The sequence below is a fragment of the Bufo gargarizans genome, chromosome 11 (assembly GCF_014858855.1).
Source record: "Bufo gargarizans isolate SCDJY-AF-19 chromosome 11, ASM1485885v1, whole genome shotgun sequence".
In the NCBI taxonomy this organism is placed as follows: Eukaryota; Metazoa; Chordata; class Amphibia; order Anura; family Bufonidae; genus Bufo; species Bufo gargarizans.
This window is the reverse complement of record NC_058090.1, coordinates 55,123,626-55,139,208: the sequence shown is the minus strand read 5'-3', so window position 1 is coordinate 55,139,208 and position 15,583 is coordinate 55,123,626. Positions and strand designations below refer to the sequence as shown.

Here is a 15,583-nt window from a genome sequence, read left to right as displayed (position 1 = left end):
TATGGGTGGTTTCCCACGGTGCGGATCTGTGCTTTTCACTGATACCATTTTGCCGTGTGCATAACTTTTCGATCACTTTTTATAAAAAAAAATTGGGAGGCGAAGCGACGAGAAAATGGCAAACTGGGCGTTCTGGGATGCGGCGATGCCTATGATGTTTATTTATGATTTTAATTTAAATTATGGGAAAGGTGGTTGATTTGAATATTATTATTATTATTTTTTATATTTAAAATGTTTTTATGTCACCCTAGGTGACTATAAGAAGCAATTATTAGATTGCTTCTCCCTTAGGCCCCTTTCACACGAGCAAGTTTTCCGCGCAGGTGCAATGCATGACGTGAATGCATTGCACCCGCACTGAATACGGACCCTGTTGAGGGAAGTTTGGATTTAAATATATATGTATATATGCCCTTACATATATGCATGTATATTGGCCCTTTTATATTGTGTACATGTACATGCAGGTAGATGTGCCCCAAACATCTATATATGTGTATCTGCCATGGCTCCAAACATCTATATATGTGTATCTGCCATGGCTCTCCTCCAGGTATATATATATATATATATATACAGACGTGGACAAAATTGTTGGTACCCTTTGGTCAATGAAAGAAAAAGTCACAATGGTCACAGAAATAACTTTAATCTGACAAAAGTAATAATAAATTAAAATTCTATAAATGTTAACCAATGAAAGTCAGACATTGTTTTTCAACCATGCTTCAACAGAATTATGTAAAAAAATAAACTCATGAAACAGGCATGGACAAAAATGATGGTACCCCTAGAAAACACAGAACATAATGTGACCAAAGGGACATGTTAATTCAAGGTGTGTCCACTAATTAGCATCACAGGTGTCTACAACCTTGTAATCAGCCATTGGGCCTATATATATGGCTCCAGGTAATCACTGTGTTGTTTGGTGATATGGTGTGTACCACACTCGACATGGACCAGAGGAAGCAAAGGAAAGAGCCGTCTCAAGAGATCAGAAAGAAAATTATAGACAAGCATGTTAAAGGTAAAGGCTATAAGACCATCTCCAAGCAACTAGATGTTCCTGTGAGTACAGTTGCACATATTATTCATAAGTTTAAGATCCATGGGACTGTAGCCAACCTCCCTGGACGTGGCCGCAGGAGGAAAATTGATGACAAATCTAAGAGACGGATAATCCGAATGGTAACAAAAGAGCCTAGAAAGACTTCTAAAGAGATTCAAGGTGAACTTCATGCTCAAGGAACATCAGTGTCAGATCGCACCATCCGTCGTTGTTTGAGCCAAAGTGGACTACATGGGAGACGACCAAGGAGGACACCATTGTTGAAAACGAATCATAAAAAAGCAAGACTGGAATATGCCAAACTACATGTTGACAAGCCACAAAGCTTCTGGGAGAATGTCCTGTGGACAGATGAGACAAAAATCGAAGTTTTTGCCAAGGCACATCAGCTGTATGTTCACAGACGAAAAAATGAAGCATATCAAGAAAAGAACACTGTCCCTACTGTGAAACATGGAGGAGGCTCTGTTATGTTCTGGGGCTGCTTTGCTGCGTCTGGCACAGGGTGTCTTGAATCTGTGCAGGGTACAATGAAATCTCAAGACTATCAAGGAATTCTAGAGAGAAATGTACTAGCCAGTGTCAGAAAGCTTGGTCTCAGTCGCAGGTCATGGGTCTTGCAACAGGACAATGACCCAAAACACACCGCTAAAAACACCCAAGAATGGCTAAGAGGAAAAAATTGGACTATTCTAAAGTGGCCTTCTATGAGCCCTGACCTCAATCCTATTGAGCATCTTTGGAAGGAGCTGAAACATGCAGTCTGGAAAAGGCACCCTTCAAACCGGACACAACTGGAGCAGTTTGCTCATGAGGAGTGGGCCAAAATACCTGCTGAGAGGTGCAGATGTCTCATTGACAGTTACAGGAAGCGTTTGATTGCAGTGATTGCCTCAAAAGGTTGCGCAACAAAATATTAAGTTAGGGGTACCATCATTTTTGTCCATGCCTGTTTCATGAGTTTATTTTTTTACATAATTCTGTTGAAGCATGGTTGAAAAACAATGTCTGACTTTCATTGGTTAACATTTATAGAATTTTAATTTATTATTACTTTTGTCAGATTAAAGTTATTTCTGTGACCATTGTGACTTTTTCTTTCATTGACCAAAGGGTACCAACAATTTTGTCCACGTCTGTATATGGGCCTATAACTGCCCATGTATGCCCCAGGTTTATAATGAGTATATAAGGCTAAGGGATCAATTGATTTGAGGCACTTTGTTGAGTTTATCAGCCTAGTTAGTATGCTCGGCCCCACCTTGTGTTTGTGACATGGCTGGGCGTGTGGTGCTGCTAGCCTCAGGGGGCCAACTGGCAGGCATACGTCACAGTCACACTATGATGTCACATCCCTGAGGCCACATTCTCCTGGAAATGGCTGAGTACCAACCATCCCCTAACCCCTGGCTGCAGCAATAATCCCTGATGAGCCTGTACCCTGGAAGCAGCCCAGTCACCCCCTGTATAACCCTTGGTTACCCTTAACCTCTCCTGCCCTGAGTCCCCCTATAATCCTAATATCCCCTGTGTTCCCCCAGGATTGTAGATCCCTCATATCCCTGTTCCGTAATAACCCCTGGTTATTCCCCTTAGGCCTCATGCACACGACCGTTGTGTGCATCCGTGGCCGTTGTGCCGTTTTCCGTTTTTTTTCGCGGACCCATTGACTTTCAATGGGTCCGTGGAAAAATCGGAAAATGCACCGTTTTGCAGCCGAGGCCGTGATCCGTGTATCCTGTCCGTCAAAAAAATATGACCTGTCCTATTTTTTTGACGGACAACAGTTCACGGACCCATTCAAGTCAATGGGTCCGTGAAAGAACACGGATGCACACAAGATTGGCATCCGTGTCCGTGATCCGTGGCCGTAGGTTGCTTTCATACAGACGGATCCGAAGATCCGTCTGCATAAAAGCTTTTTCTGATCTAAGTTTTCACTTCGTGAAAACTCATTTCCGACAGTATATTCTAACACAGAAGCATCCCCATGGTGATGGGGACGCTTCTAGTTAGAATACACTGCAAACTTGTTACAAGACTGCCCCCTGCTGCCTGGCAGCACCCGATCTCTTACAGGGGGATATGATAGCACAATTAACCTCTTCAGGTGCGGCACCTAAAGAGGTTAATTGTACTATCATATTCTCCTGTAAGAGATCAGGGCTGCCAGGCAGCAGGGGGCAGACCCCCCCCTCCCCAGTTTGAATATCGTTGGTGGCACAGTGTGTGCCCATGGCCCCCCCCCCTTCCTCCCTCTATAGTTAAAAATCGTTGGTGGCACAGTGTGTGCCCATCGCCCCCTCCCCTTCCTCCCTCTATAGTTAAAAATCGTTGGTGGCACAGTGTGTGCCCATCGCCCCCCTCCATCTCCCCCCCCATCATTGGTGGCAGCGGAGTTCCGATCGGAGTCCCAGTTTAATCGCTGGGGCTCCGATCGGTAACCATGGCAACCAGGAAGCTACTGCATCCCTGGTTGCCATGGTTACTTAGCAATAGTACAATAGTAGAAGATTCATACTTACCTGCCTGCTGCTGCGATGTCTGTGACCGGCCCGGAGCTCCTCCTACTGGTAAGTGACAGTTCTTTAGCAATGCACCGCACAGACCTTTCACTTACCAGTAGGTGGAGCTCCCGGCCGGTCACAGACATCGCAGCAGCAGGCAGGTAAGTATGAATCTTCTACAATTGTACTATTGCTAAGTAACCATGGCAACCAGGGATGCAGTAGCTTCCTGGTTGCCATGGTTACCGATCGGAGCCCCAGCGATTAAACTGGGACTCCGATCGGAACTCCGCTGCCACCAATGATGGGGGGGGGAGATGGAGGGGGGCGATGGGCACACACTGTGCCACCAACGATTTTTAACTATAGAGGGAGGAAGGGGGGGGGGCGATGGGCACACACTGTGCCACCAACGATTTTTAACTATAGAGGGAGGAAGGGGGGGGGGGGCGATGGGCACACACTGTGCCACCAACGATATTCAAACTGGGGAGGGGGGGGTCTGCCCCCTGCTGCCTGGCAGCCCTGATCTCTTACAGGAGAATATGATAGTACAATTAACCCCTTTAGGTGCCGCACCTGAAGAGGTTAATTGTGCTATCATATCCCCCTGTAAGAGATCGGGTGGTGCCAGGCAGCAGGGGGCAGTCTTGTACCAAGTTTGCAGTGTATTCTAACCTGAAGCGTCCCCATCACCATGGGAACGCCTCTGTGTTAGAATATACTGTCGGAAATGAGTTTCACGAAGTAGCTCATATCCGACAGTATATTCTAACGTAGAGGCGTTCCCATGGTGATGGGGACGCTTCAAGTTATGTTCGGGTGTCCGCCTGGCCGTGCGGAGGCAAGCGGATCCGTCCAGACTTATAATGTAAGTCAATGGGGACGGATCCGTTTGAAGATGACACACTGTGGCTCAATTTTCAAACGGATCCGTCCCCATTGACTTGCATTGTAATTCAGGACGGATCCGTTTGGCTCCGCACGGCCAGGCGGACACCAAAACGACTTTTTTTTCATGTCCGTGGATCCTCCAAAAATCAAGGAAGACCCACGGACGAAAAAACGGTCACGGATCACGGACCCACGGACCCCGTTTTTGCGGACCGTGAAAAAAAACGGTTGTGTGCATGAGGCCTTAGGGATAGTATGTTGCCAGGATTGGGTGGGCTGCTGGTAAAGTGTATGCATGTGTATTATTTCAATTGTAGTTAGAAGTTGGGGAGGACTTGGGACTGTGTTAGTGTAGTTAGAAGTGTATTGTTATAGTGTGTGTACTTATATTGTTGTGTGCTGCTATAAATATATATATATCTATCCCATTGATATAGATATATATAATTATAAGCAAATATTAGACTGTGACCCTGTGTTCCTTGGCCTGCAGGTATTAACCCTTGCAGTGCCACAATTGTGTGATTTACCCTCTTGTACCCCCGTAGGGACAGTGAGTAGCCAGGCGGTATTATTGTAAGTATAGCTAGTGTGTGGGGTGGAATTTGGGATTGTGCTGTGTAGTGTAGTTAGGTTTGTATTGTGTTTATTGTAGTACAGTTTCTATACTGCGGTGTGTACTTCTATATATATATATATATATATATATATATCCATTGATCTAGGAATATATATAGATATAGCGTATTGTTAGACTTGTATAATTGTATTGTGTAATAAATATTCCTTATTGTTCATAATACAGTGTATGGTGTTTTTACTAGTCGCCGCCCTAGTATAGTGATAGTAAGTCGCACGTAGTGTAGTTCAGTGTAGTGTATAGGTAACAGAGGTAGGTATCTATATTTATATATTATGATTTAGTCATAAATAGGCGGAGTCATCACTAGACGATTCGCGCCTATTTATGAATATTAATTATCAATATTTGCATAAATATTGGTGATTAATATTCCCCTTTTAGGCCTCTTTCACACTACAGTATGTTGAATTCAGTGTTTTGCGTTCCGTTTTTCACGGATCCGTTGTTCCGTTTTTTGCTTCCGTTGTGGTTCCGTTTCCGTTCCGTTGTTCCGTTCCGTTTTTCCGTATGGCAAATACAGTATACAGTAATTTCATATAAAAAATTGGGCTGGGCATAACATTTTCAATAGATGGTTCCGCAAAAAACGGAACGGAAACGGAAGACATACGGATGCATTTCCGTATGTGTTCCGTTTTTTTTGCGGACCCATTGACTTGAATGGAGCCACGGACTGTGATTTGCAGCCAAATATAGGACATGTTCTATCTTTTCAACGGAACGGAAAAACGGAAATACGGAAACGGAATGCATACGGAACACATTCCGTTTTTTTGCGGAACCATTGAAATGAATGGTTCCGTATACGGAACGCAAAAAACGGACCGTATACGGAACGCAAAAAACTGTAGTGTGAAAGAGGCCTAAGGCTGAGTTCACACGGGCGAGATTTCCGCGCGGGTGCAATGCAGTAGGTGAACGCATTGCACCTGCACTGAATCCTGACCCATTCATTTCAATGGGGCTGTGCACATGAGCATTTTTTTTCATGCATCACTTCTGCAATGCTTTAAAATCGCAGCATGTTCTATATTCTGCGTTTTTCACGCAGCCCTGGCTCCATAGAAGTGAATGGGGCTGCGTTAATAACGCATTGCATCTGCAAGCAAGTGCGGATGCAATGCGTTTTTCACTGATGGTTGCTAGGAGATGTTGTTTGTAAACATTCAGTTTTTTATCACGCGCGTGAAAAATGCATCAAAACGCATTGCATCCGCGCGGAAAAAACTGAACAACTAAACGCAATTGCAGCCAAAACTGACTGAACTTGCTTGCAAAATGGTGCGAGTTTAACTGAACGCACCCTGAACGCATCCGGACCAAATCTGTCACGCTCGTGTGAACTCAGCCTAACAGACCCAGTCATTTCAATGGGTCTGTGTACATGAGCGTTGTTTTTCACGCATCATTTCTGCGTTGTGTGAAAATCGCAGCATGTTCTATATTCTGCGATTTTCAGGCAACGCTGGCCCTATAGAAGTGAATGGAGCTGCGTGAAAATCGTATCCACAAGCAAGTGCGGATGCGATGCGTTTTTCACGGATGATTGCTAAGAGATGTTGTTTGTATACATTCAGTTTTTTATCATGTGTGTGCAAAACGCATCAAAACGCATTAAACCTGCACGATAAAAACTGAACAACTGGGGGGCGTAGCTAGCGGCACATGGAGGCAGACGTGTGGACCCTGCGCTCCTGAGCTTTTAGCCTTACACCAGCTCCAACGCGGCTAAGTGCCCAGTTTTAACATCCCCTGAGAGGTGTACGGGATACACTGGCGACGCAAACACCGGCGAATATGCCAAGAGGTAGGAAACGCTGCAGCCCCATGAAGCTTACCAGCTTCTTCCCTCCAGCAGGTGCGACCCAAGATGGAGCCTCCCGCGCTCCAGATACCGAAGCTGCGACACCATCACCAGCAGCTCTACATACTTCCTCTCCAGCGTCCCTCCATTCTAGGGTTACCCCCTCTTCATCACCTACCTCACAACTGTCGGTGACTTCACCTCTCCCTAACCAGCACAGCAGCAACAACTCAGGGAAAAGCAGCAACCATACTGACATTGCATCTCAAGGAGGGAAGTATTATGAATCTAACAATAGCTCCCTTCCTCCTGGGGGCACCTTCGGGGATGCCCCTATCACAGAAGCTACAATGAGGATCCTACTATCTGACCTTTAAAACTCCTTGCAAAAAGATCTGAAAACTGCGTTCCACCAGCTTCATCTTCTCTATAGGCTCCAGAACCTCCCATGTGGAATCTAAAATGGCGGAGCTAACATCTGCCTATAATGAAATTGTAGACATTACCAATTCCCATGAAGAGGAAATAGCAACACTGAATATAAAGATTGCTGATATGGAGGGTCGCTCCTGTAGGAACAACCTACATTTTTTTTTTCGCGGAATCTGTCCGTGGGGAAGACCTGGTGACCTTCCTACAGGACTTTTTTGCCTGTCTCCTACCACAAGCAAGCACAGGAGACCTTCTCATTGACAGAGCGCACAGGCTTCCTAAGTCTAAAGTATTGCCCGCAAATATTTTTTTCCATATTAAGGAGCAAATTCTGAGGACCTCTCTGCCTGACCTTTTCAAGGAACTATCCATATACGCTGACCTATCGGCAGCTACTTTGGCACGACGCCGGGAATTTGCTCCAAGTACAACAATACTGCGTGGGAAAGGAATCTCCTACAAGTGGGGCTTCCCTGTCAAGCTACTTGTCTCCTACAATGGAACTCAATATGTGGCCTCTACACCTGCCTCGACCTTAAAGCTGTGTCAAGAGTGGAACATAACCCTTCAGGATCATCAAAGTGCTCAATCAACCTCATCGTCCCCTCGACTTGTAGATGAAGAATGGACGACGGTTGTTCATCGCAAGCGAAAGACTGTTTAACTCGGATGGGTGAGAAGTTTTACATGCACCCGTCTCCATCAGGGACTTACACGTTGCTTCTAACCTTTTCTTAGCAGGGCGCTATTTCCGCCTTCTAGGCTGACCCTAGCTCGCGGTTATGCTGACCCCACTGTTCTATTATCTTTGCCAACTGGTGCATTTCATGTGTTCTTCATAGGGGTAACTTACTCTACCTCTATCTTTCTCAATCTAGTTATTATATGTATGCTACACCATCATTTATCCTATATTGATATTTTAGTCCATAGTAATCATATATCTGCACCCTCTGTGCTGGAACAGCACGGTAGGATCTAGGTCTGCCGCCATCCTCTATCTACTACTATGGTGTTTAAGATTGTTTCTCTGAACACTAAGGGGCTTAACTCCCCTTACAAACGATCATTGTTGTGGAGGGACTCTATGTGTTCCAAAGCAGACATAATCTGCATGCAAGAAACACATCTGCTGTCCTGGGATGTCCCTAGACTAAAACACCAAAATGATCCGTATATATACTCCTCACCTGCAATCGGAAGGGAAAAAAAGAGGTGTGTCCAATGCGATTCGGGACTCTTATCCTTTACACAAGATAGGATGGAAGTGGACGATGGCGGTAGATATGTTATCCTAATTGAGTTGATCAATAATGTTTATTATACATTAGTATCATTATATGCCCCCAACAAACGTCCCTCTGCCTTTTTCCGCTCTCTCCTGTCAAAAGTTGCTACTATGAGGGACACCTTATTGTAATGGGGGATTTCAATGCCGCCATGTGGCCCTCTATGGATTCCACTTCATTAACTAAAACCAGGGAACCAACAGAGGTGTCTCGGATTGTGCATACCCATAATGTGTACGATGCCTGGCGGATTCAGCACCCTACTGAGCGTGATTTTTTTTTTTCTCATGTGCCCACAAGATTTATACCGGTATTGATTACTTTTTAGTGGACAAGCGGTTGCTTCCACACATAGACTCCACGGCCTTTCAAACGATTACGTGGTCTGACCACGCACCTATTTCTATGTCTGTGACGGAACAATACACTTCATCACCTTACTCTGTCTGGAGACTCAACAGTCATATGTTACAAAGTCCGTGATACTCTCCCCAAACTATTCAATGTCTTGAGAATTATTTTCAAGACAATGATAATGGTCAAACCTCGGATAGTACTCTCTGGTGCGCCATGAAAGCAACTATAAGGGGCCATTTCATTAAACAAGCTTCTTATGACCAAAAAATTTGGTTACAGACCTTGCTTCATTTACAAACTCAATTAGCAGATCTCTAGCGACTGAACAAAGACGTTTATTCCCCTAGCAGAGCAGTGGAGATCGCATTAACCCAATCTCGCCTGCATGAACTTAACACTTTTCAAAGCGATTTAAAGGGAACCTGTCACCGGGATTTTGGGTATAGAGCCGAGGACATGGGCTGCTAGATCGCCCCTAGCACATCCATAATACCCAGTCCCTATAGCTCTGTGTGCTTTTATTGTGATAAAAAAAACGATTTGATACATATGCAAATTAACCTGAGATGAGTCCTGTACGTGAGATGAGTCAGGGCCAGGACTCATCTCAGGGTAATTTGCATATGTATCAAATATTTTTTTTCCACAATAAAAGCACACAGAGCTATGGGGACTGGGTATTGCGGATGTGCTAGTGGCCATCTAGCAACCCATGTCCTCAGCTCTATACCCCAAATCCTGGTGACAGGTTCCCTTAAAGCTTAACCATTACTGGCAGGGCAACAAGAGCGGAGCTTTACTAGCTGAGCAACTAAAGTCCTGCACAGCAAAGTCAAAAATCCCTTTTTTGTTGCGCTCGGATGGCTCACGGGTGCTGGATCCGCAGGGCATCGCTAACGAGTTTGCCAACTATTATGCCACATTATACAATTTGTCATCTGATACGTCTACCCCGCAATCTTCCTTACCTGGTATATAAAATTTCCTAGATCATCTCAATTTGCCCACTCTGACGGAGGCCCAGGGAACTTTGGCGTCCTCGGCATTCTCACTACATGAGGTCATCTTAGTGATTAAAACCCTGAAACTTGGTAAGTCCCCAGGCCCGGATGGTCTTACCAATGAATTCTATAAAGCTCATAATGAGCTCTTAGCCCCATATCTGACCGAGTTTTCAATGCAGCAGCTTCATCTGGGACCTTTTCCAAGGAAATGTTAAATGCTTTGATTGTGACACTTCCGAAACCGGGAAAATCTCAGAAAGCGACATACAATTTTAGCAAAGATTATCGCGACACAATTATCTAATATTCTTCCAACATTGATAACTGCAGACTAAGTGGGGTTTGTGAAACAATGCCAAACAGTAGATGGCACACGTCGTTTTCTCAACATTATGTCGGCGGTGACTGAAGGTCGAGCGCCTTCTCTGCTCCTGTCTTTGGACGCTGAGAATGTGTTCGACCGGATACACTGGGGCTATCTTAAGACAGTTCTTAGTAAGTTTGGGCTTCCTCCAAGACTCATATCCTCTATCTTAACCTTATATACTTGTCCTTTAGCACGGGTTTTCTCCTCGGGATCCCTCTCTTCTCCCTTTAACATTACAAATGGTACCCGTCATGGATGCCCTTTATCACCCCTTTTATTTGCCTTGTTAATGGAACCCTTTGCTCAACATATTCGCATGTCTTCATCTATAAAAAGGTATCTTAGTAGGGAACACAGAACATAAAATAGGCCTTTTTGCTGATGATGTCATTATTTTAATTACTGACCCTGTAGCTTCCTTGGGATCAGTGAAGGAGATAATTGATCAATTCGGCCAAGTCAGCTATTATGAGATCAACTCTCACAAACCACTCATGCTGCTGGGTGTGTACTTACTAGAAGCAATCTCATCGCAATTTCCGTTTAAGTGGGCCACGGACAGTATTTCCTACCTGGGCACTACTTTAACATCCCCCCTTAGCAAATTACAGGCTACTAATTATGCCTCTCTTACCCACCAGCTTAAAAAAGACTACGGGCCAGATTTATCATTAGCTCAGCTCAGAATAATGGAGTGAAAAAGTCCCCAAAAAATGCCAAACGCTAAAACTGCGCACAAATTTGCGACTTTTTTCTGCTCTGCACTATGCTCGCCAGTTTTCTGGAAGTGGGCGTGTTTTCTTATGTAAATGAATCTCTAGACAGATTTACTATTGGGACTATTTAAAAAGTCGCAAAAAACTCGCAATTTCACTCCAGTGAGGACCATGCTTATCTTATGAGATTTTTTTATAGAACATGCGACTTTTTCATTAAAACGTGCGATTTTTTTGTAAAGATGTGCGCCTTTTGTAAAGCTGCTTACTGACGGATAAACTGCTACCGTCAAACCACATTTATTACAGTCTTAAAGGGCCGATCATAAATCTGACTTGGCTAAAACTGACTTTAGCCATATGTGAAAGCTGAGTGAGCTGTCAGAGTCGTGATAAATCTGGCCCTACAACTATTGCTAAAAAATGGAACCAGTTACCCAGATTGTGATAAACTATGCTGTTCATTTCTCAAAAAAAAATTGGGAAATAAAACGGAACAACTAAACGCCATCACAGGCAAAACTGAATGACTTTGCCAGTGAAATCGCGCATTTTTCACTGAACGCATTCGCAACACATCCGAAAACACTCGTCTGCAAGGGGCCTTACACTGCAATGCATTGCAGATTTGCTGTTTTCCTGGAGCCCTGTCACCTGCAAGTCACTATAGGAGCTACACCTATGAAAGCCCTAGTTTCTTCAGAGATACCAGAGTGTTCACCTACAACCATTGCCCCCCCCCCCCGATCGCTGTACGGGGGAGCCTTTTCAAAACAGCAGAAACCCGGTGGCACTTCCGCTGTATATGTATGGCAGAAAGGGTTAAAATCTGCAGGATGTCAATAGTTTTTGCATTTCTGCACCTTAAATACAGTGTTTTTTCTCATAGACTTCAATGAGGGTTGTTAAAATAAACAGAAAATCCACAAGAAAAACAGCAATTAAAAATGCACAAAAACCATGAGCGTGTGGATTTCTGTTTTTATATTTGCATCCAAATACGCATTGTGTACAGGTAGCCTATATGTGCCAGCTGCTCACTCGTCTCCAGACATCATCGGATCAGCACCACGGCACATACAACCTGTGCACATTTATGTACATGTGTGGAAGGGCACGACTTGTCTGTCGCGTGAAAACACAACCAGGTCGCAGGTGAACCAGGAGTCACACGCCATTACATTAAAGCCAATGGAGTAAAAGTCATGCACGACCTGAGGCACAAAATCCGACATGTCTGGATATTTTGTGCCTGCTGCATCCAAGGGGGCAACATTTCACGTGTGGCACTGCAACACCATTGACAAACATTATATGAAATGTCACCGTGTAGATGTACCCTAATAGAAAGGTCTCGGAACACGGCAGGAGCACTGTACATGTGAAACAACATGGAAGCAATATAAAAGTGCTATAATACACAAAACACAGCATTAGCAATACATGTCTGTAGATCTACACTTACATATGTGTGTAATACACAGCACACACCAGAGCATGTGTGATATGTGTAATATATAGGTCCCATAGAACAGACATTTTGCATGCACATCTGCACTTTGTGTATAGTAATAAACATATGTATAATACACACGCTTCTAATACACAGAATCCAGCCAGAGCACCATTACACGTACCATATGTGTACAGTAATGTGTATGCAATATAAAGATCACAAACTACACATCAAGGGCATAACTACATTTATTATGTATGTAAACTGACATGTGTGTAATATAAAAGTCTCATAGCATACAGAACCTAGCAGTGATACTTCATGTATAATATATGGGAATGTATATACAAGCGTCATATAAAAGTCCCTACACAACAGGGTCAACACTACAGGCATAATATATGTACATTTACATACAAGTTTAATATAAAGGTCTCATACTACACAGCCGGGTCAGCACTACAGGTATAATATATGTACATGTATATACAAGTGTAATATACACAGCCGGGTCAGCATTACACATATAATATATATGTACATACATGTGTACACAGCAGGGTCAGCATTACACGTATAATACATGTACATACATCTATAATATACACAGCAGGATCAGCACTACACATATAATACATGTACATACACGTGCAATATACACAGCAGGGGCAGCACTACATGTATAATACACATACCTATATGTGTAATATACACAGCAGGATCAGCATTATACATATAATATATATGTACATACATGTGTAATACTGTACACAGCAGGGTCAGCATTACACGTATAATACATGTACATACATGTGTATTATACACAGCAGGGGCAGCACTACACGTGTAATATATATGTACAGACATGTGTAATATATACAGCAGGTTCAGCACTACACGTATAATACATGTACATACATGTGCAATATACACAGCAGGGGCAGCACTACATGTATATTGCACATGTATGTACATGTGCAATATACACAGCAAGATCAGCACTACACGTATAATATATATGTACATACATGTGTAATACTGTACACAGCAGGGTCAGCATTACACGTATAATACATGTACATACATGCGCAATATACACAGCAGGATCAGCACTACACATATAATACATGTACATACACGTGCAATATACACAGCAGGGGCAGCACTACATGTATAATACACATACCTATATGTGTAATATACACAGCAGGATCAGCATTATACATATAATATATATGTACATACATGTGTAATACTGTACACAGCAGGGTCAGCATTACACGTATAATACATGTACATACATGTGTATTATACACAGCAGGGGCAGCACTACACGTGTAATATATATGTACAGACATGTGAATATACACAGCAGGGTCAGCACTACATGTATAATACATGTACATACATGTGTAATATATACAGCAGGTTCAGCACTACACGTATAATACATGTACATACATGTGTATTATACACAGCAGGGGCAGCACTACATGTATAATACATGTACATACATGTGCAATATACACAGCAGGGGCAGCACTACATGTATATTGCACATGTATGTACATGTGCAATATACACAGCAAGATCAGCACTACACGTATAATATATATGTACATACATGTGTAATACTGTACACAGCAGGGTCAGCACTACACGTATAATATATATGTGTAATATAAAGGTCTGATACTACATGTGTCATACATGTACAGTGACACACACACAGACACTTACTGGATGCCCTTCTTCTTGCCCACGGTCCCCATGATGAAGATGCTTGTGTGGAGTGTGTGCTCTGCTGTCCCAGTACTGCGCCTGTATCCCATACTGGAATGGGGCTGCTCACTGGTCTCCACCCCAGCACACCTCCCAGTCTGCAGCTGTGCCAGCACCTGTGCCCGGTGTCACACACATGGCGCCTGCTCTGCACTCAGGAGAACACTACACTTCTGACAAGTTGAGCAGCTCCCTAAGCCTCCCTCACGGCTCACTCCTCCCACATGCCATGCTTCTCCATTAACCCTTAGGTACCGCACACAGGCAGCTCCACCTGCAGCTGCTTCAGAGCACATCCGGTACCTGTCGCAGTCACTGACCGTCACACACACTATATATATATAACCAAAAAACGGAACAGCCCCTCTAGAGACAAATCTCAGGTGCAAGCTACCTGGCAATAATACAGCAAACAAATAAAGCAGCAGCACACCACTGAATGCACTAAGACTTGCGATTTGTCTCAGGAGGTGCTGTTCCGTTTTTTGCTTATATGTACATTATAGAGGACCAGGCATCCTCTTTGGAACTTAGCACTGCCTGCCCATCCCCCACCCCTTGGTGTTTTTAATCAGAGTAACAATGGAGCTGGACCCTCTGTGTTAGAGTAGGTCCCACCTGATAAGAAGCTACCTTGTCATCTGGTAGGTGGGCCAGACATATTTTTATATCATCAATAATGTGCGCTAGGAGCTTCTTCACTGCTTTGCAGTAAGTATTGGCGTCATGTATTTGACCCTGTTCACACATTCACCTGTTCACTCAGTCTTAGTGCATTCAGTGGTGTGCTGCTACTTTATTTGTTTGCTATATATATATATATTCTCCAGCACATGGGGCATGACAGAGCAGTATGTCCAGGCGTTACTGCTCTACGATGGAAGAACATGTTCCCTTTGTGTTTTTCTCTCTGTTAGGCCTCGTTTTTTTTTTTTTGCGGTCCGCAAACACGGGTTCTGTAGTTCCATGATTCGTGTCCGTTTTTCCTTCCGTGGGTCTACCTTGATTTTTGGAGGATCCACGGACATGAAGGAAAAAGTCGTTTTGGTGTCCGCCTGGCCGTGCGGAGCCAAACGGATCCGTCCTGACTTACAATGCAAGTCAATGGGGACGGATCCGTTTGACGTTGACACAATATGGTGCAATTGCAACCGGATCCGTCCCAATCTAAAGTCAGGATTCCCTATTATACCATCAGGATCAGAGTTTTCTCCAATCCAATGGTATATTTTAACTTGAAGCGTCCCCATTACCATG

General features: G+C 43.8%; 1 protein-coding gene across 6 annotated transcripts in view; it reads right to left on the bottom strand.

Moving 5' to 3' along the window:
* Positions 1-15,583, bottom strand: part of RASGRP1 (RAS guanyl releasing protein 1) — a 215,855-nt gene that overhangs the window by 40,072 nt on the left and 160,200 nt on the right. The window contains exon 1 of one of the 6 annotated variants that reach the window (XM_044271590.1): positions 14,285-14,510. The exons of 4 other annotated variants lie outside the window; for them this stretch is intronic. In XM_044271590.1, coding sequence (XP_044127525.1) covers positions 14,285-14,376 — 92 coding nt within the window. In that variant the 5' untranslated portion in view covers positions 14,377-14,510. Of the gene's footprint in view, positions 1-14,284; positions 14,511-15,583 lie in introns of those variants that run through there. One more of the 6 variants, XM_044271589.1, reaches the window with a different exon arrangement.